At 37.2% G+C, this 22,505-nt stretch overlaps 1 protein-coding gene across 1 annotated transcript in view; it reads left to right on the top strand.

The window, feature by feature from the left end:
• TBX18 (T-box transcription factor 18) overlaps nucleotides 1-22,078 on the top strand; it is a 39,887-nt gene extending 17,809 nt beyond the window's left edge. Inside the window, exons 5-8 of the mRNA XM_075864173.1 lie at nucleotides 166-333; nucleotides 5,605-5,669; nucleotides 9,133-9,227; nucleotides 21,152-22,078. Of these exons, the coding sequence (XP_075720288.1) occupies nucleotides 166-333; nucleotides 5,605-5,669; nucleotides 9,133-9,227; nucleotides 21,152-21,870 (1,047 nt within the window). The 3' untranslated portion in view covers nucleotides 21,871-22,078. The remainder of the gene's footprint in view (nucleotides 1-165; nucleotides 334-5,604; nucleotides 5,670-9,132; nucleotides 9,228-21,151) is intronic.
• The last annotated feature ends 427 nt before the right edge of the window (nucleotides 22,079-22,505 follow it).

The raw sequence follows: 22,505 nt of genomic DNA, 5'->3' as shown, positions 1-22,505 counted from the left end.
TATTGAAGATTTTAATATGAAATTAAATTTAAGCTAATGATTCCAATTTAATCACCTCATTACATCAATCCACATACATGATCACTGGGAAAAATATGCATAATGGAAAAAGATAATTGAAATGTTTCACTTTAAAAAAACTAAATTATGCATTTTTCCCTCCAGATTATTCTTCATTCCATGCACAAATATCAACCACGTGTCCATGTGATTCGGAAAGATTGCTGTGATGAACTGTCTCCTGTGAAACCGATTCCAGTTGGAGAGAGTGAGAAAGCTTTCACATTCCCGGAAACAATATTTACTACAGTGACAGCGTATCAAAACCAACAGGTATTTTGCATTATTTTAATTGTTACTTTTACGGTTTACATATAATAATATGATTACGCAACAGGAAAATAGTCATGAAAGATTAAAAAGGAAGTAGTAATGTATACTAAAATATATAACCTTAGGAACTCGAGCTTTAGTTCAAATGATCAATGGTGTTACATACAAGTTTATATAAATGTGTCAAACATGACATTTGTCCTACACTTAAAGCCATATTAAATGTGCTGCCATATGGTGCCTTCATACAGCACTACTTCTTGGGGACAATATCTCCATATCACAGCATCCAATTAGACATGCCACAATTCTGTTGGAATCCATATGAATTTAAGAGAAAAAAAACCATCTGTATGTCTCTATATCAAATCAGAGATATAGGAAGGTACAATACGAGCTGGTAGCCTTCTATGGGCGATAAATTAAGGCTCTGTAGAACTTGAGTGGAGCTGATAAGATTTTTTTAGTTAGGCTGCATTTTTTAAATAAAAAAATAAACCAGGTTTTAAAAACAGCAAGGATCGTGTCAAATAGATTAGATAATTTGTAAATTTTTTGTTGGTCCGACACTTTTTTTTGTAATTTCAAGCATTATTTCTCAGTTGTATGGAAATTTATGAAACATTTCTCGACCATCTGTAAGTTTGGTGCAGACGCTATAAATGGCACACGCCAAGAAAAATAATCCTTTAGACAATCCTTTTTTGCTACAAGTGTACCATGAGCTGATAAGATGATCACAGGGTACCTCACTGCTGAGTGCCTAATGATCAGCTGTAATAAGTGGAGCAAGTGTTCAATTTTTCTGCAGCTCCACCGCAGGAGTATTGAAGCTTTACACAGTGCACATTGCTTTTAATAGGCTGTCTATGTAATGCAAGCAAAGCCCAGTCCTCTAAAGTGAGAGATACTCTTGGTAGCTATTAATTTAGAACTCCCAAAAATTATATTTCAAAATAGGTTTTGACACACTAAACAATTCGGCAAATAGATATAATAGATATATTAGCAGCAGTTTTGTTGTAGAAGTAATCTTTCACCAGATGAAAGACTTAGGCCTCATGCACACAACCGTAGCCATGTGCACGGCCGTGATTTTCGGGTTGACCGGCAGCGGACTGTCAGCCGCAAGCCGCCCACAAATCGCGGGCAATGCACATGGCCGTGGCCATTATTTTCAATGAGCCCGGACCGCAGAAGACGGCCGTAATAAGACATGTCTGTTCTTTCTGCGGTCCGGGCTCCCGGGCCATGCACAGACAGTAAAAACTATGGTCGTGTGCATGGCCCCATAGAAATGAATGAAGCCGCAATTCTCCTGTGGATTTTCGGGGGAATTGCGGCCGCAAAAGCACGTTCGTGTGCATGGGGCCTAAATACAGCACTCTTCTTCAAAACATATAAACATTTAATTGAAAAATGGCAAGTAATAAACAAGAGTGTTTGCTAAGGCCTATTACCTTACAAAAGCCTAGGAAATCCGTTATCAGTCCTTTTATATGGTATAATTTTTTTGTAAATTTACAATAATGTAGATGTTCAATAGCACACAGTTTTAAACACTTGCATACCCTTAATCCCTTCCCGCTGCAGCCTTTTTTCAGATTTTCATTTTCTTTTTTCCTCCCCACCTTCTAAACGCTCTTACTTTTTTATTTTTCCATCAATAAAGCCGTATGAGGGCTTGATTTTTGCGGGACAAATTGTAGATTTTCCTGGCACCATTTATTGTACCATATAATGTACTGGGAAGGGGTTAACAATAAATAAATAAAACAATTTGTTGAATTCAGGGTTGGGACTTAAATTTTTAAGAACAGGTTCCCTACTTGGCCTGTGTGATGCCTGCAGCGTAGCGTGCCACACAAAATTATGTCTACACTAATAATCAAATAAAATATTTGTCAAGTCAGGTTAATCCCTGCTATATAATTTTGTACCGTGTTAAACTATGGCTCCCAGTACGGCCTAAACAATGGTAAGGGTATGCTGGGAGATGTTTTTCACAAATAAGAATGGTTCCACCCATCATCTCGCTGTAGACTATGCAAATGAATATAGCATCCGCCAAATAAGAGGCAGAAAAAATTACTCTCAGTGACTCACAGGTGACGTCTTCGCTGATTGTAGACGTTCTGTTTTCCTTTTCTTTTCCATTTAGCTCAAACCGCCATGACAAATTCTTCAAGCTACATCCCGTCTCTGCACAGTTTGCCACTTAGAAATATTTGGCTCCCCACCTTTGCATCAATCCTCATCCTCTATACTGAGACAATCTTGTCATAGTGTCATACATTGTGCCCACTAACTATTATAGTGTGACACACTGTGCCCACTGAAAACAATACTGCTACACACAGTACTCCCTGAAATAAATAATCTACAGCTAGTTCCCCCTGAAATAAATGATCTGTATAGAGTGCCCCCGAAATGAAATAATAATATATATATAGTTCCCCCTGAGTTAAATTATTTATACATAGTGCTCCCTGAAATAAATAAACTAAACATGGTGCCCCTAAAAAAAAATGTATACATAGTGCTCCCTGAAAAAAATTATTTATACATAGAGCTCTCTGAAATAAAAAAATTATACATAGTAATTCATAAAATATATAATTTATACATAGTGACCACTGAAAATAAATAATCTTTACATAGTGCCTCTAAAATAAATACCCTAAACACAGTGCATGCTGAAATAAATCATTTAATACAGTGCCCCTTGGAAATAAATAATCTAGAAATAGTACCCCCTGAAAATAAATAATACATACCGTATTTTTCAGACTATAAGACACACCTGACTATAAGACACACCCAGGTTTTAGACAACAGAAAATAGAAAAAAATGATTTCATATTTTACTACTTTTACAAAGAAAAAACAATTTGTTACAAAAAAAATTGTTCTGTTCCACCATATTCTGACCATAGCGTTAATATTTTTTCATTGATTGAGCAAGTGTGTGGGCTTAGTTTTTGCAGGACAAGATTTCGTTTTTATTGGTATCATTTTTCCGAACATACGATGTTTTCATCACTTTTTATTTAATTTGTTTTTTAGCGCTAAGGTGACCAAAAAACGATTGTGTTTTTTTAATGATTTTTTTTACGCCATTGATCGTGCGAGTTAAATAATGGTATATTATAATAGTTCAGAATTTTACGGATGCATCGATACCATTTTTTTTCATTTTATTTTTATTTTTTACATTGTGCTTGGGGAAAAATGGGAAAAAGTTTTTTTTTTACACTACTGAAAATTTATCTATAGGTAGACCGCTGGTACAATACACTGCAATACTAATGTATTTCAGTATATTGTCATTTTTACAGGCTCTAGCTAAGCCCTGCCGGAGGCATGGCTTGGCAGAGGCAGACAGAAGGCAGACCTGGGGGCTTTCATTAGGCCCCCGGGCTGCCATGACAACCATTGGTGCCCTCCTGATTGCATTTGGGGGGGAATTGGGCTGTCAGAGGGGGCCATCCCCCTCCTAACGGTTTAAATGCCACGGTCGCTATTAACCGTGGCATGGGGTTTTCCCATGAGGGACATTTATGACGTATACATAGAATATAGAGAAAAAGGATTTTTGAAGCAGCACTAATCCCGAGTATGGTGGTAGGACAACAGCACACGTCTTCAAATCATCAAAGTGATCATCAAGCTTGACAAAGACCCCTCACTCACTATGGGTCGAAACGTTGCCTGTCGTTTGTCGATGTCTTGACAATAAAACCACTTTGATGATTTGAAGACGTGTGCTGTTGTCCTACTACTTCTTTGAAATTTACATCATGCCGGAGTGGGTTTGCCTGGCTTGACAGCGTGCACCGTACTTCTTTGAAGTATACATAGAATATGTCATAAATGTCAGATAGTTGCGGGTCCCACCTCTGGAACCCACACCTATCTCTAGAACGGGGCCCCCTAAACCCCGTTCTAGCTTTTTATGCTCACGCTGCCTCCCGGCCGTCAGGCGTTATGGATACAGCGTAACTCCCATAGAACTAAATAGTAGTTACGGAAGTGCTGACTGAAAAGTAAGAGTGTCCCCACCCAAGTAAAAGATACTCACCTGTCCCAAATCTCATGCTGTCATCTGACGATGGAGCTCTGACTTCTTTTCGCCAGGCCTGGCTCGTGTGGAATGATGCAGATGGTGCAATGACGTAATTGCAGCACCTGCATTACAGATAAAGCACCAAATGGCAGGACAGGGAACAAATGGTGGGACAAGGAGAAAATGGCTCCCTTGCACCCACGAGTCAGTGCCCGATTATTCAATTGTATCCGCATCCTAATGATGCCAATACAATTACATCCCAGGGGAACTGGGTCGGGATTCCACTTCTTCTTGGTTCACAGAACCGACAGTTTTCTTGACAACCAGTTTGGTAGAACCGGAGAGAACCATCCGGATCCCACCCCTGGTTCAATTAGATGAGAATAAGAGAGGAGCATGCAAGATACATTTATTATTTTAGCTTATTAACATATACACACTCTTTCAAACAATAAACAGCTTACCATGAAATTGTAATTCTAAGAAGAAAAACAGCGTGACTCAATAGAATCATACACACATTTAATGTGACGTATGTGTACATATTTTTGGGGAGTCACAGATGTATTCTATTGGAATCATGTGTCTCCTCAACTGAAATCATGTTCCTTATTTATGGGAAATTTAAGTAAATAGCCCTATTAGTATAAAAACTTACTGAGAGCTCATAAAAAATGTAAAAAATAATATATGGGCATTTTGCATATGAATGCAGGAGGATTCCAAAAATATCAAAGTGGCAGGATTGTAGAGTAACATATTGACAAATATACAGCACGTTCCATGCATTTTCTATCATAGGGATTAGCTTCTCATATCATAATAATACAATAATGTGCTTTGCTCACGTCAATTCTGCATATATAGTTATGGACTGAAAGCTGCTCTGGTTATTCCATAGTGGATACATTTTTATTGTTGGGATAGGTCAAAGAAAGTCCTCTGGAATTTTTGAGCTCCATAGCTTCTACAGTAAGATAATACTTGGCATCTGCCTAGTTTGGCAAGTCAGCGATCTGTCATTGAATCTGGACTATGTTTATTGATTAAAAAGCTAGAAAATGTTGACCAAAAGTACAATATATAATGTTTGTTAAAAGTGTAATAACTTCCATTTGCTTTGTTTCATATTTATTATACACTTAGAGAATATGACAATATTCTTTTTTTTAATTTCAATTTCTTTTCTTTTTTTTCTGTAGATAACTCGTTTGAAAATTGACAGGAATCCATTTGCAAAAGGATTTAGAGATTCTGGACGAAACAGGTTGGTATTTTACTGCTTATGGTTATACAGTAATAGTTTGTTCTTTGCTCTAATATGGTGGCAAATGGAAAAAGCATATCTAAAAATATAAAGTCTAAAAGCTAAAACCCATTCACCCATGGATTATCCCAAGATTGTCCAAGAAGTTTACGTTGGTTATATCATACCATGATCGAGCCTCTTTGTCTAAATTTGACCTCTTGCCTTGATGCAGATAAGGTTTCCTTCCCCTATAAAAGTATTCATCTAGTTAAATTCAGAGTAATATAACATTAAAAAAAAAATCAATGTTGATAAGTAGCTTCACTCCAGCATGTTCAGGCATTAAAGAGGTAAATAGGTTTTTCAAATCTTGAGCCCTTAAAACTCTTAAGTAAGCTATATTTTATTAAACAAGAACACAATGACTTCATACAGTCTCTTCCAGATCTCCAGTCAAAATTTGTTTCAATAATCAAGACTAAATAGTTTAAATCATTTCCTAAATTGTCTTCCCTAAGGCTTTTCTTCACCAGGTACAATATTTAGATCACTGCCCTAGACATGCATCTAAATGCTTTGGCTAAAACAGAGTGGCTTGATGCCCCCTCCTCCCGGTATTCCGCACCCAGGTCACATACCACGCCATCTCCCACCAAGTTATACTCCTGTTATTGAAGCAAGCATGGATTGCTCTCATTTTATAAAGCGATTTGTATAATAATGTAATATATGTAGTTTGTCAGTTTACAAAAGCATAACTTGAGGAGCATCACTTCAGGTGCCCTTGTATTTATTGATATGAAAGATGGTCATGAAATATTTTCATAGGATAGAGTGCATGCATTTCCCTCCTGTGGGTTCAGTCTATTCATTTCTGGATATCCCTTATCATTTTCTTGTTCTTGTAGAAATTGAAATTTTAATATAAAATGTTCCTTTCCAAATCTGTAGAGAATGAAAAAACAAGTGCCCATATGAGTAACGTTCATATTTGTCCCTCAAACTTAGTCATACAACTATATCTTTTTGGGCATTAAAATATAGAGAGAATCGCTAACAACTATGTATACAACGATCAATCCAATGCATAAGTCCATGTTAATGTCAAGCTTAGTGCTAAATAATATTCTGCAACAGTTTTTTGTATCTTGTTTAATAAACATTTTAATAATATGCATATTTTGCAATATATGTCCATCATTTACATTTGTGGTAAATTACTGTCACAGCAACACAAAGGGAGTTGAATATAAAAATGCATGTGTTGCTGGTAGGAAATGACTTGCTTTTCTTCTTTATTGCTTTTGCTTCTACCTGGAAAAAAAAGTGTTTATTCATTTACAAAAAAGCGCTGCTTTCTCCCTCTAGCCTCTTGCATTTGTTTGATCTGCAAAAGGGTGACAGGCTAAAATCTGGTTTAGTTTAAGTGGTGATTTAATCATGGCTCAGAATTAGCTTAGTTTAAGACCTTAGGACCTAGCTTCACAGATATTACAGGTTCTGGACTACAAAGAAGTAGACTTAAAAACAAAATACATTCAGTAGAGCACAGTTCTTTCCCATATTAAGGGAGAAAAAAAACTAATTGTGTAATTGTTCTATGTTTACATAGTTAAAATTTTGTTTAGTCTCATTTTAATCTTCTCCTAGATAAGAATCATTCTGAAATGAGTGTTATTCATACACCTAGAGTTTAATCAGATATTACTCTTGTATATTGTTATATAGTTACATTTTCCATAATACATTCAGAATTAGATTTTAGGTAAATTTGATAGCCTTTAATGCCCTGCAAATCTTTAAAAAACATTACTATTTTATTTAGAAATATTTAACAGTCAAGCAATAATTGTAATTGCAATTTTAGTGCTACATCTGTTTTATCTAAATTGTATTGTAAATTTGCATTGAAACACAGTACAAAACTTCCCATTGGGTAACAGAAAACTGCACGATTTAACTTATTAAAAGTATTATTATAGAGAAGGAAATGTATACGTTAGAAATACTATATATAAAATATATATATATATATAAAAAAATAATATATATATATATATATATATACACACATATATATATATATATATATATATATATATATATATATATATATATATATATATATATATATGTATATATATATGCAAACACAGGTAAAATCAATATTTAAACCTAAGCAGTTGTACACTTTTGCAATTTTTTGTAAACTCCTTGATGTATATTTCTTAATACATTTTTTGACATGAGATTTCATCATCATTTAAGTTATAAAGGGTAATATATTGATGAGCAGGAGTAATTTTCCCTTTTGTACATTACAAAGGAAAACTGTGCACGGAAATATATTTTGAACTGTTACGTATTATACATATATTATTTAAACTAAGTATAGTTAAGTATAGTGTAACAAGAAGAGTCATACTTTTTATTGTGGCCGTTTTATAAATTTTTTCATTTTGACACATTATAAAGCATTTTAAAGTATATCTAAATGTCACCATATTAGGTCACTAGGGTTATTGTAAAGTCAGTATACGTGACCCTTTCATAGAAGGAAAAACAAAATGATCAAATGTCAGTGTATATAATACAGTTTTGTTAATTTACTAGATAGAACTCTCCTAACGATTTTAACAGCTAAAACATTCTTTTAGGTATAATGCAATTTAGTTTTATATATAGAATTTCACCCTACTTAAAGTGGTATATAGTTGCAGGGTTTATTTAATAGAAATCAGCAGCTTAAGCCGTTAAAAGATATCCTGGAGAATATTAGCAAAGTGAAAGCAAATTTATGTGGTGAGAATAAAGTTCCATTCTTTTGCTAAACTTTGAGTCTGACCCTATAAAATTTTAAATCAGGAAGGCAAAACATTTTCTTCCCTTTAAATAATTGTAAGTATTTCACTAAATTAATGTGGCCATTTGATTGCATAAATTAAATTGGTGATAAAATGTGGAAATTGTTGGAAGGCATCTTGTATAAATTATCACCCAGGCTATACTTCTCCAGGAGGTACCTTTTTATCTCCTATTTAACTAGAAGTGAAAAGTCTGGGTTACTGCTGAAAATGAAGGCATTTTTGCCCAGTTTCGGCTAATAAATGCTTTATAGCCCATGCCTGTACAATATCTGTGATCTCAGAAAAAGCTTGGCATAAAACTGTTTGATAGTTATAATGGGGTTCTAAAACTGGCATTAAATAAAAACAAATCACTTACAATAAAAAGTTTTTAGAAGTTTACTGTTAGTAGAATTATTTTTTTTTGCCATAATGTCCAGATTTTTTCACCTTTTTAAACAGTTTGTTAAAATGTGCAAAGTTAAGTAAGTCTTAGAAGAAGTCATTACTTTTCTAAGCAGCCTGGACTGCGTATTGCGGGCTGTAAACTCCTGGTGCTTTATTCAATTATATTATCACAATTTAGAATTTTTTATATATTTTTCTATATCATTCATATTTGTTTTTATTTTTAGGATGGGTTTAGAAGCTCTTGTGGAGTCTTATGCATTTTGGAGACCTTCTTTGAGGACCCTCACATTTGAAGACATACCTGGCATTGCTAAACAAGGTAAAGTTGAATACGTTATATTTATATCTGTTAATAATACTTACATTAAGACAGCATATAATACAAACTCTTGTCTATGTTGGTAAATGAGAAACTGTGGACATAGTGAATTCTAACACTTGGGTTTCAGGTCTGAAACTTGTGAATTAAAATGTGAAACTGATGTGGCAAAAGGGTCGTTGAGGCCCCTCAGATATCGGGGTCTGGGTGCAATTTAATCATCTAATAAGTAAATGATTTTTTTCAGCAGATGGAAATCTATTCTATAGTTGGTCATAAACATTAGAGAAATATAATCTAAACCAGCTGATTTTTGCAAGATCGGCCTACCATCTAATGTGCAAAGGGATCTCCCGACTCTTACCGAGCCTAATGGCAGAGGATGGGGAGAAGCGGGATTAGGCATATTGGATTTCAACATGCTCAATGTTCCTGCTGGAGCTAAGTCATTGCCAGAGGGGTCTGTTAGTGGCTATAACCCCTGTCCCCATTGAGAAAACATGCACACTCGGCCAGGAGGAATAGCTGTTGGCCAAATGATTGTTTCCTAGACAGCTATCTTTCATGTCTGGCCACCTGAACATTTATTGGACATAGTAAAGATTTTGGGGTGGGGTAATGTAATTGTTCAGTTGTTCAGAGTTTTGCTACAATCAGAACAATCAGCTACAATATTTGTGTATTGTGTTTTTTAATGACAAATGTTCTAACAAAGTATATTGTCACAATGGTGCAATTTTTTCATTTATGCCTATACCAAGGGAATTGAATCTTAAGAGAGATGTCTAAAAACAAAATCCATGCATATGTGGTATGACAAAGACATGTGATATATGCTTTACACAAAACATATATTCACTGCAATTGCTTTGTTAAAATATAGAATATTATAATAACTTCTCACAACACTGTATACATTTTTGTTAAAAGCAATGGTCTTGTTAAGACAGCCCATTTAGAAATGAATTGTTAAGGTAACTAAGCTGGCGGAGGGGGTCTCCAAATTAGCATCACCCTTATTAGCTAGTGCTAAAAGCTATGTCAATACCAGCTCTCACTTCCACTTATTTTAGTGGGCACTAAAGTATTTACACATGAATAGCTGATTTTGGGGCTCTGCTCTCTTAGCTATTATCAAGATGTCCATAAGTAGAGTGCTGTATGGCAAATTAGAAATGACACAGTGGCTCCTCATAGAGGAGAACAGATGATGGCAAAGTTCTCACTGGGTGTGTAAGTTGACCTCACAATGTAGAAAAAGAGCTCTCCAAACTGGTGTATCCATTTTATTTCTCCTTTTTAGTTAAACAGACTTAGGCTCTGTTCACATCTGCGTTGGGGTCCCGTTCTGACGTTCCGTCTGAGGTTTCCATCAGAACGGGAACCTGAGCAGACACAAACTGACACGAACGGAAACCAGAGGTTTCCGTTTCCATCACTATTGATTTCCATTTTTTCTTTTGTGCACCGGATCCGTCGTTTTGCCGGTAGCAACCTCTGGTTTCCGTTCGTGTCAGTTTGTGTCTGCTCAGGTTCCCGTTCTGATGGAAACCTCCGACGGCACGTCAGAAGGTGACCCCAACGCAGATGTGAACAGAGCCTAATAGACTGCTTTTGAGCTAAAGAAGAATTATTAAATTATATTAAAATGTGTAAACTGTGATTATTTGTAAAGCATTGGTATAATCTAATTTTAACTGCTATAAGGCTGTGTTCATACAGAGTTTTTTGCAGGAGGAAAATTCCTCCTGCAAAAACTGCTCCAGACGGTTTTTGCACAGTGGTTTGACAAAAACTCGTCAAAACACTCGTTGAGGCGTTTTTTTCCTCTTTCTGACTGATTGAAATGGGCTTTTGGAGGCGGAAACTGCCTCAAGATGGGTCATGACGCTTCTTTTTACCGTGACACGTTTTTTTTTACTTGCGGTAAAAAAACTCGTCCAACTCCCATTGAAAAAACTCGGCAAAAAAACTCTGTGTGAACAGGGCCGAAGTGAGAGGAACATTGCTGAAATTGCTTAGAATAGGAGGAAATTGTATGTTTTACTCTATTCTGTAAAATACTATATATACTTTATAGACATTGCTGCTTATATGATATCGATCTACTGTCAGTCATATACTTGAATTAAAATCAGATTTATTTTTTTTTAGAAATATTCCGAACATTCAAAATAAGTAAAAAAAAACAAAAACTATAAATACTTGGTTTGGTTAAACAATACATTACTTTTTTCAGTTTTTCATTTTTCATTAAGTGGGCCTGTCGAAGATGAAATGTACACATCATACTCCTTTTCTCTTACATTTCATGGCAGAGTATGTCATTTTATCAGGATTAATGGTAAAATGAAATCATCACATCTGGCCCATTCATATATTAAATTCAATGAAGTGATGATAGTCAGTTAATGATCAACACTTGGCGGTAACTTCTATACAGATGGACTTGATTTGGTGCAGTTTTGCTGTTAATTCTGATGAAACGGTATGTATGTTCTGTCATGAATTACTTTCATGTAATTACTAAAATATTTAACTATGATACTAGAACCTTAATATTTAACACATTGATAAGGTCCAGATGCAAAATTATATGATACTTGACCATTAGAACCAAGAGAAAAGGAAAAAAGACTGGTTCCCTTACAATCTTCTTACGTTGTAGACCAAATATTTATGAGAGGTAGCTGACTACATATACAAAGTATTTTTTATTAGTGACATTACTGCAATGATTGTATACTATTATGTTTATAGAATAACTGGTAGTGTCGGCACATTTTATTACAAAAATACGCAAATTAAAAAAATATTTTACTATGAATTTCAACAGTAGAGTTTAACAGCTAAATTCTACAAATACTGGTTTGTGTACCCCCTTATTATTATTATTATTCTACATAGTACAGAATATATATGCACATACAGAAAATTGTAACCATTTTTTTTTATCATCATGATTTAAGTTGGCTATGCCTGTTAGTTGGCAGGCTGTAATTTAATGATGTGTTATTTAACGCTACTGGAATGTTCTCATTTCCAGATTTTTCCAAGTTAACAATAAATATGGAATGTAAAAGTGCCTACCACTATGAAGGTGAAAAATATTTTTTACTGTGACACAAACAATAATAAGGCAAAGGACAGAGAACTTTAATGTGCATAAGTATTCATCCCCTGAAAGTCAATACTTTGTGGAGCCACCTTTTGCTGCTTTTACAGATACAAGTTTCTGGGTTTGTCTCTACATGCTTAGCACATCTAGATACTGGGATTTTTGCCCATTCTTCCAGACATAACTGGTCTAGCTCCTTCAAGTTAAATGTGTTGCATTGGTGTACACCAATCTGGAAGTCATGCCACAGATTCTCAGTTGGATTGAGGTCTGGGCTTTGTCTTGGCCATTCCAACAGATTTAAATGTTTCCCCTTAAAACCCTCCAGTATAGCTTTAGCAGCATGTTTAGGGTCATTCTCCTGCTGGAAGGTGAACCTCCATCCCAGTCTCAAATCTCTGGCAGACTGAAGTAGGTTTTCCCCAAGAATTGCCCTCTATTTACTGCCATCCATCACTCCTTCAATCCTGACCGGATTTACAGTGCCTGTCAATGGAAAACATGATGCTGCCACCACCATGCTTCACTGTGGGATTGGTGTTCTTGGGGTGATGAGAAGTGTTGGGCTTGCGCAACACATAGTGTTTCCCATGATGGCCAAAAACTTAAATTTTAGTCCCATTTGACCAGAGAACCTTCTACCATGTGTTTGGGAGTCTAGCACATGCTTTTAGCTGAACTCAAAACGTCTTTTCTTATGTTTCCCCTTAAGCAATGGCTTTTTTTCTGGCCACTCTTCCATAAAGCCCCACTCTGTGGTGTATGGCTTATAATGGTCCTATGGAAAGATACTTCCATCTCCGCTGTGTGTCTTTGGAGCTCGTTCAATGTTATTGGGGGTGTCTTTGTTGAATCTCTGATTTATGCCCTCCTTTCCTGGTCTGTGAGTTTGGTGGGCAGCCTTCTCTTGTCAGGTTTATAGTTGTGCCATATTTTTTGACCTCTTTGGTATGCATATTGTTTGCTTAGTGGTGTTGCCGACTCAAGGGCCTTTCAGAACAGGTGTTTTCTATACTGACATCATATGACAGACCATGTAACATGTTTCATAGCAAACACACAACTTTTCAGTCTTTAGTACTTTTTTTAGCAAGGTATTTTATTCATTCCAGTCTATTAATTTAGACAGGCCCATTACATCAAATCAAATGTAACCCTTTATCGGCATTTGACATAACTATACACCATAGTGGATGAGGGAGGTATGAAGCATGCTCATGGCTGAGCCTGCTTCATATGCTGCGGGTGTTTGTTGTGTATTGCTGTCACACTGCACTTACAGCAGTGATCGGATATAACTATGTCCCCGGACATTTAACCACAAAGATGCCACAGTAAATAGCAACGGTGTATACCTTATCTAAGCTGTTAGAAAGAGCGGGGCACCCCCTCTGCCACTCAACACTCAATAGCCCCCCTTTCTTCCCCTAACCAACTATGATGTAACTGTATGTCATATGTCGGGAAGGGGTTAAACAAGCAGTTGATGCAAACAAAAACAGCATGTCTTAAAAAAACAGCTTTAGGGTAGGAACACACACAGCGTAAACTCTGCGGATTTTCCGCAACGGATTAATTGCGGAAAATCCGCAGCGTATTACAGTAGCAGCCGTGTGGGTGAGATTCCAACAAATCTCGTCCCCACCCTAAAGTAAATATCCGGCCAAAAAAACTGCACATAAATTGACCTGAGGTGCGGTTACTTCAACCGCAGCATGTCAATTAATTCTGCGGATACGCAACTCTTTTGTTTTGCGGGTTTACCCATTGAATTCAATGGGGTGCTTAAACCCGCAACAAAGCAGTGTGTGTTGCGATATTTGCGGCGGAATCACAGTGATGCCCCGCAAAAATAGCAAGTAAGAAAAAAATTAAATAAAGTTATACTTACCCAGAGTTCTCTGCTTCTTCTCCAGTCCGGCCTCCCTGGTTGATGTTGCAGGCCATGTGACCACTGCAGCCAATCACAGGCTGCAGCGTCACATGGCCTGCAACGTCATCCCAGGAGGCCGGACTATGCGCCAAGAAGAGGGAGGGGGTAAGTATGAAAGTTATTTTTTTATTTTTCCGGTGCCGATACGCAGCGGAAATTTTGACGGAAAAACGCATCACAATGTGGTGCCATTTTTCGGATGGCATTCCCTGCAGTGTTCAGGGCGGATATGCTGCACAGCTTAACACAGTGTATCCGCACTGAATACGTTGTGTGTGTTCCTACCCTTACTAAGAAAAGAGGGCTAACATTCTTCACCTGGGATGATAAAAAACTGATATAAAATAATAGAAAATTATTGCAATGGGATGTTAAAAAACTGATATAAAATAATAGAAAATGATTGCAATGATTGCTACTAGAGGGGGTGCCACCAGTTATTAAGTGTAAGGGGGTTGATATGGGTGTATTATAAGTTTGCTTCTTAAATAAATGAAGTAATCATCCATAAACTATATTGTGTTTACTCAGGTCCCCTTTCCAGTGTAACATATTGTATATGCTATATATAAAATCTTTTTAATATCACTAACTGTGATGTCTATGAAATAACAATCAGGTTTTCACATGTTTATTGTTAAATTGACACGGTCATTGAGTTTGTCAGCATTAGGCTTCGTTCACATATCCGGCAGGGCTCCGTTCTGGTTCTGCAAACCATTTGCACCAGATCCGTCACCATTGAAATCAATGGAGATGCAAACGGAAACCATTGGTTTCCGTTTGTTTCAGTCAGGATTCCATTCTGACGGAAAGCTCAGACGGAACACTAGAGCGGAGCCCTGATGCAGATGTGAACGAAGCCTTACAGTGGAGTTGAAGATCTATTAAAAGAAATGTATAAAAGGCTCTTTAGGCCCTGTTCACACAGTTTTTTTGCAGGCAAAAAAATTAATTTGAGACAGATTTTGACCTGCCTGCACTCTCTTTGCCGCGATTTTTGCGGTGTTTTTTTGCGGTATTTTTCTGCCACGGCCAGAGTGCCGCGGACAAAAAATCCTGCGAGAACCGCTTTCTCTACCTCCTGCTGATGTCAATGGAAGTCAGAGGTGGAAACGCCTGAAGAAAGAGCATGACGCTCATGGGAAAAAAACCTCCTTTGCTTCCCATTGAAATCAATGGGTGGAGATTTCAGACGTTTTTTGGTGCAGTTTCCGACGCGGTTACCGCGGTAAAAAAAACTCAGTGTGAACAGTGCCTTAGTGTGAAAACCTTTTTTAAAATTTTACTTCTGTGCTGAGATATGATTTCTTAGAATTACAGGCCCACGGCTTGAACACTACTGAGCGATACAGATAAAAACATTCCCTTTTCTTATATGTAGTAGGTGCAGATTTGTAAAAAGTCTCGTGTCAATCCAAATCATTATTCACATCTATGTTCACGATGATGCCCTCATGTTTTCTATATAGGAAATATGTAGATGTTCATGTAGATGGTGATTTGAATCCACACCAAATATTGTTATTAGACAATCTCAGTGTGGGGACCTCAACCATTAGGTCTGCAACCTCAAGCAATTATATCTCAGCAAATGGAAATAAAATATTTAGTAAGCAGTTTTCACATTTTTAATGTACACTAAAGACGGCTATGTAAATGAAATAACAGTTTTTTCTGCCTTTACCTTGTAAACACATGAGAGTTTCAGTGGAAAGAGGGGAAAAAGTTATTGCCAGACACAACCTCTTGCTAGACTTTCTTTTATCCGGGCAGAAATTAAATTTGTTGCAGCAGCACTGTATCTAAATACCCTCAACAAGGCAGAGTAGTGCCCCCCTGGCATCCACACATGTCCCGCCAGCCTCCCCTGCTTCCATAATTTAGCATGCAATGGAGCATACAGCGATTTTTACCATAAATACCATGGATTCATAGAGACTTAGGGCCCTATTGCACGGGCCAAGAATTGGGCAAACAAGCGTTCATATGAACGCTCATTCTTGATTATTGCCCTGTGTAAACAGGGCAACGATTAGCCGATGAATGGGTATCGTTCATCAGCTGACCTGCTTGTTTACGTGACCAATAAAATGGTCGCTAGTTGACAGCACATCTCCCTGTGTATACAGGGACATGTGCTGCCAACATAATGGAAATATATGCGGATGAACGATCCTACTAACGATCCTAGTAACGTTCGCTCTTCCCCATACATAACCGATCTTTGCGCCTTGTTCTTTCGAGCTAACTCGCCCCTTGGTGCTCGTTTTTATGACTTATATCGGGCCGTATAATAGGACCCTTTCTTGTCCACATACAGTATAAGCAGAGTGTCAATCTTGATCTTACCACTAGAGATGAGTTAAACAATTAATTTTGGAGCAGTATTCCACCCATTTAAGACAATGGATGCTTAAAGGCAGATTTCTATATTAATCAAATGTCTTGAATGGCAGGAGTACAGTTCTGTAATAGGAAAAGTAAATAGGAAGTTAAATAGAACTATAGGCAAATAAGTGAACCCACATGTTTGGGTGACTCCCCCCCCCCCAATTTTATAAGGAACTATAAACAAGAGACAAAGTTAAACCTCTTTTGTCTTTAGAAGTTGAAGAAACTATAAAATGGAACAGTACAAAACATTAAAAGTTATCAAAATAGTAAAATGTAAAAAATTCCGCCATATTTTCCAGTTATTTAAACCTTTTGCCTTTCAGGAGTGGCTCCTATTAGTAATTTCCAACATTGCAAACTATCATCTTATTCAGATTTTTTTACCATATGCATGGAGAGTGAACTGTGGAAAGAAAACTGAACTGTATAAAATGAAGGACGCAAAAACAAATCTTAGTTATGTATTACTCAAATGCAGGTCCGGCCTTAGGGGTATGCGACCTGTGCGAGAGCACAGGGCACTGCACCCTCCCAACATGTAGGGGGCGCCACTGGGCTCTGCTCTCTCCTCTGCTCTTAGTTACACACACGGAGTAAATAAGAGTCGAGGAGCAAGATCAGAGGAGGAAGCTCTGCCCACAGCCCATCCGGTAAGCATGATAGATGGTAAGTTTCTATGTGTGTCTGTGTGTATATGTGTGTGTATACAGTATGTGTCTCTGTGTGTGTGTATACAGTATCTGTCTCTGTGTGTATATGTGTGTGTATACAGTATGTGTCTCTGTGCTTGTATGTGTATATGTTACAGTATGCGTGTGTATATATGTGTCTGCATGTGTTTATGTTTTTTTGTAAAAGTGTGTGTTCAATATTAAAGTAGAACAGATAAAATGAAGATATCTGTGCTGCCCTCTATATATCCTGCTGCCCCTATATACCCTGCTGCCCCCTATGTATCTTGTTGTCCCTTATATACCATGCTGTCCCCTATATAACTAGCTGCTCCTTATATACCCTGCTGCCCATTATATACACTGCTGCCCCTTATATACACTGCTGCCCCTTATATACCCTGCAGCCCCTTATATATACCCTGTTGCCCCTTGTATACTCTGCTGTCCCTTATATACCCTGCTGCCTCTATATACCCTGCTGCCCATTATATACCCATCTGCCACCAATATACCCTGCTGCCCCTATATACCCTGCTGTCCCTTATATAACCTGCTGTCCCTTATATACCCTGCTGCCTCTATATACTCTGCTGCCACCTATGTACCCTGCTGCCCTTATATACTCTGCTGCCCCTTATATACCCTGTGGCCCATTATATACTCTGCTGCCCCTTATATACTCTGCAGCCCCTTATATACTCTGCAGCCCCTTATATACCCTGCTGCCCCTTATATACCCTGCTGTCCGTTATATACCCTGCTGCCCCTTATATACTCTGCTGCCCCTTTTATACCCTGCTGTCCCTTACAGTGAAGGAAATAAGTATTTGATCCCTTGCTGATTTTGTAAGTTTGCCCACTGTCAAAGACATGAACAGTCTAGAATTTTTAGGCTAGGTTAATTTTACCAGTGAGACATAGATTATATTAAAAAAAAAAAAACAGAAAATCACATTGTCAAAATTATATATATTTATTAGCATTTTGCACAGAGAAATAAGTATTTGATCCCTTTGGCAAACAAGACTTAATACTTGGTGGCAAAAACCTTGTTGACAAGCACAGCAGTCAGACATTTTTTGTAGTTGATGATGAGGTTTGCACACATGTTAGATGGAATTTTGGCCCACTCCTCTTTGCAGATCATCTGTAAATCATTAAGATTTTGAGGCTGTCGCTTGGCAACTCGGATCTTCAGCTCCCTCCATAAGTTTTCGATGGGATTAAGGTCTGGAGACTGGCTTGGCCACTCCATGACCTTAATGTGCTTCTTTTTGAGCCACTCCTTTGGCCTTGGCTTTATGTTTTGGGTCATTGTCGTGCTGGAAGACCCAGCCACGAGCCATTTTTAATGTCCTGGTGGAGGGAAGGAGGTAGTCACTCACGATTTGACGGTACATGGCTCCATCCATTCTCCCATTGATGTGGTGAAGTAGTCCTGTGCCCTTAGCAGAGAAACACCCCCAAAACATAATGTTTACACCTCCATGCTTGACAGTGGGGACGGTGTTCTTTGGGTCATAGGCAGCATTTCTCTTCCTCCAAACACGGCGAGTTGAGTTAATGCCAAAGAGCTCAATTTTAGTCTCATCTGACCACAGCACCTTTTCCCAATCACTCACAGAATCATCCAGATGTTCATTTGCAAACTTCAGACGGGCCTGTACATGTGCCTTCTTGAGCAGGGGGCACTGCAGGATTTTAATCCATTACGGCGTAATGTGTTACCAATGGTTTTCTTGGTGACTGTGGTACCAGCTGCCTTGAGATCATTAACAAGTTCCCCCCGTGTAGTCTTCGGCTGAGCTCTCACCTTCCTCAGGATCAAGGATACCCCATGAGGTGAGATTTTGCATGGAGCCCCAGATCGATGTCGATTGACAGTCATTTTGTATGTCTTCCATTTTCTTACTATTGCACCAACAGTTGTCTCCTTCTCATCCAGCGTCTTACTTATGGTTTTGTAGGCATTCCAGCCTTGTGCAGGTCTATGATCTTGTCCCTGACATCCTTAGAAAGCTCTTTGGTCTTGTCTTGTAGAGGTTAGAGTCAGACTGATTAATTGAGTCTGTGGACAGGAGTCTTTTATACAGGTGACCATTCAAGACAGCTGTCTTTAATGCAGGCACCAAGTTGATTTGGAGCGTGTAACTGGTCTGGAGGAGGCTGAACTCTTAATGGTTGGTAGGGGATCAAATACTTATTTCTCAGTGCACAATGCAAATAAATATATATATAATTTTGACTGTGATTTTCATTTTTTTTTTTTTTAATATAATCTATCTCTCACTGGTAAAATTAACCTAGCCTAAAAATTCTAGACTGTTCATGTCTTTGACAGTGGGCAAACTTACAAAATCAGCAAGGGATCAAATACTTATTTCCTTCACTGTATATACCTTGTTGCCTCTTATATTCTCTACTGCCCCTTATGTACTCTTCTGACCTTAAGGGAAACAGCACATTTTCATATATAGTAATCTATAAAACTTTAACCAATTCATGGCAATTAATTAATGGAAATAATTATAAACTAGTCCTACTCAATGAATTAGAATATCATCAAAAAGTTAATTTATTTCAGTATTTCAATTCAAAAAGTGAAACTCATATATTATATAGATTCATTACACACACAGAGATCTATTTCCAGCATTTGTTTCTTTTAATGTTGATGATTATGGCTAACAGTTAATGAAAACCCAAAATTTAGTGTCTCAGAAAATCAGAATATTATATAAGCCCAATTTCAAAAATATTTTTTAATACCGAAATGTTGGCCTACTGAAAAGTATGTACAGTATATGCACTCAATACTTGGTCGGGGCTCCTTTTGCATGAATTACTGCAGCAATGTGGGGTGGCATGGAGGCGATCAGCCTGTGGTACTGCTGAGGTGTTATGGAAGGTGTTATGGAAGCCCAGGTTGCTTTGATAGCGGCCTTCCGCTAAGGCCTAAGTATTGAGAACATATACTGTACATGCTTTTCTGTAGGCCTACATTTCGGTATTCATTTTTGAAATTGGGCTTATATAATATTCTAATTTTCTGAGACACTAAATTTTGGCTTTTTATTAACTGTTATCTATAATCATCAATCTTAAAAGATGATGCCTCTGTGTGTGTGTTTATATTTGCCTGTGGGTATAGTTATCATATACTACATGATCTGTACTCAGAGAGTTATCACTGTGTGTTATCTGTGCTGTTACATAGGACTGCATGTAACACTACTACATTATTAGTTCTCAGAGAGTTATCACTGTGTGTTATCTGTGGTGTTACATAGGACTGCATGTGAAATCTACCACATTATCTGCACTGTGTATATCTGTGCCTGTGTGGGTATATATGGGTCTGTTTTTTAATGTGTCTTTGTGCTTGTATATATGTACTTTTTATGTATTTGTATATGTTCCTGTCTGTGTATTGCCAGTGTGTGTGTGTGTGTGTGTGTGTGTGTGTGTGTGTGTGTATATATGTGTCTGTACATCTATATATTTACCTGTATTTATATATTCCAGAATGTGTGTATGTATATTTGCCTGTATGTCTAAATATCTGCCTCTATGTATGTACAGTATATATGTTCCAGTATGTGCGTGTCTATATATGGTTTATTTTTGGTTTGTGTTTGGGGCGGCAATAGAGAGTCCCGCACAGGGCGCCATCCAACTTAAGGCCGGCCCTGCTCAAATGCTTTCAGAAAATTTAAGTGAACAAAAGGAAAATATAGTGGATATAAATGTAGATAAATATTATAAAAATTGACTAATTGATGTTGTTGTATTTTTACTTTAGGAAATGCAGGAGCATCCTCTTTATTGTCTGGACCTGGAGCAGTAGCAACTCATCCTCACTTATTGCCAGGTTCTCCCTGCTCTTCTCCAGCTTTCCACCTTGGAGCAAATACAGGTCAGCTTTGCAGTCTTTCTCCAGCAGATTATTCAGCCTGTGGCAGATCTAGCCTTGGACTTAACCGATATAGCACTTCTCTTGCTGAGACATACAACAGACTTGCCAACTCAACCAGCGAAACCTTTGGAGCCCCAAGGACCCCTTCCTATGTTGGAATGGGAAACAACACTACAGTAAATATGTCCATGGCAGGAACTGATAACGAAAACTTTGGATGTCCCCAAACAAGCTTATCAATGCAAATTTCAGGAATGTCTCCTCAACTACAGTATCTTATGCCTTCACCAACAAGCAATGCTTTTGGCAGTGGACAGCCACACCAAAGTTCTTACAATGCATTTAGACTTCATAGCCCATGTGCTTTGTATGGATATAACTTCTCGACTTCACCTAAATTAGCTTCTAGTCCTGAAAAAATTGTATCTTCTCAAGGAAGTTTTTTGGGGTCTTCGCCAAGTGGAACCATGACAGATCGTCAGATTCTCTCGCCTGTGGATGGAGTTCATCTCCTTAGTGGAACAGGACCACAAAATTTCTTTGACTCCAGGGGATTAGGGAGTCTTACACTATCAACATCTCAAGTGTCTGCACATATGGTTTGATGGAAGTATTTAATAAAGCAAGCATTTTCTTCCAGTAAAGAACTTTAAATTAATTTCTATTTGTTTGTAAATATGTAAATTTAACACTAAGAATAATGCACTAACTTGCTATTACATATCTTTTTTTATTTCTTTTTGTATTTCTTTTAGTTTGCTTACTCACAGAATAAATAACCAAAAGAGACACAACCACTCACGTAGCCAAAGTCTTCCACTAAATAAAAACCTTTCTCCATATCATTTGTAATTCATATTTTCTTATCTATTGCAATCTTAGTAAGTGAACAAAAATGAAAACGAATGGAAATTGTTGTATAATATAAGTATATTATTTTTCATTTTGGGTGGCTGTTTCAAAGTCGTTTGATACTCAAACTGTTCTTATGTCTTCTGATGACTCATGTACCTTTTTTTTTTTTTTTTTTACACTGATACTCATTAATATCTCTCTGTCTTTATACATCGATTCATAAAGTCTTGTGAAAAAAAGAACACCCCATGAAAAGCTTTTTATACAAAATATATGTAGACATAACCAGTAGTATATAAAAAAAAAATGGTAAAGTAATTAAACAAGATCTTTCGGACAGTGGAATGATTGATGTTCAATTGTTTGGATATCTTTTTAAATCCCT

This window comes from Rhinoderma darwinii, chromosome 4 (assembly GCF_050947455.1).
Source record: "Rhinoderma darwinii isolate aRhiDar2 chromosome 4, aRhiDar2.hap1, whole genome shotgun sequence".
NCBI lineage: Eukaryota > Metazoa > Chordata > Amphibia > Anura > Rhinodermatidae > Rhinoderma > Rhinoderma darwinii.
The sequence above is the reverse complement of the archived record's forward strand: the minus strand, read 5'-3'. Positions and strand labels throughout refer to the sequence as shown.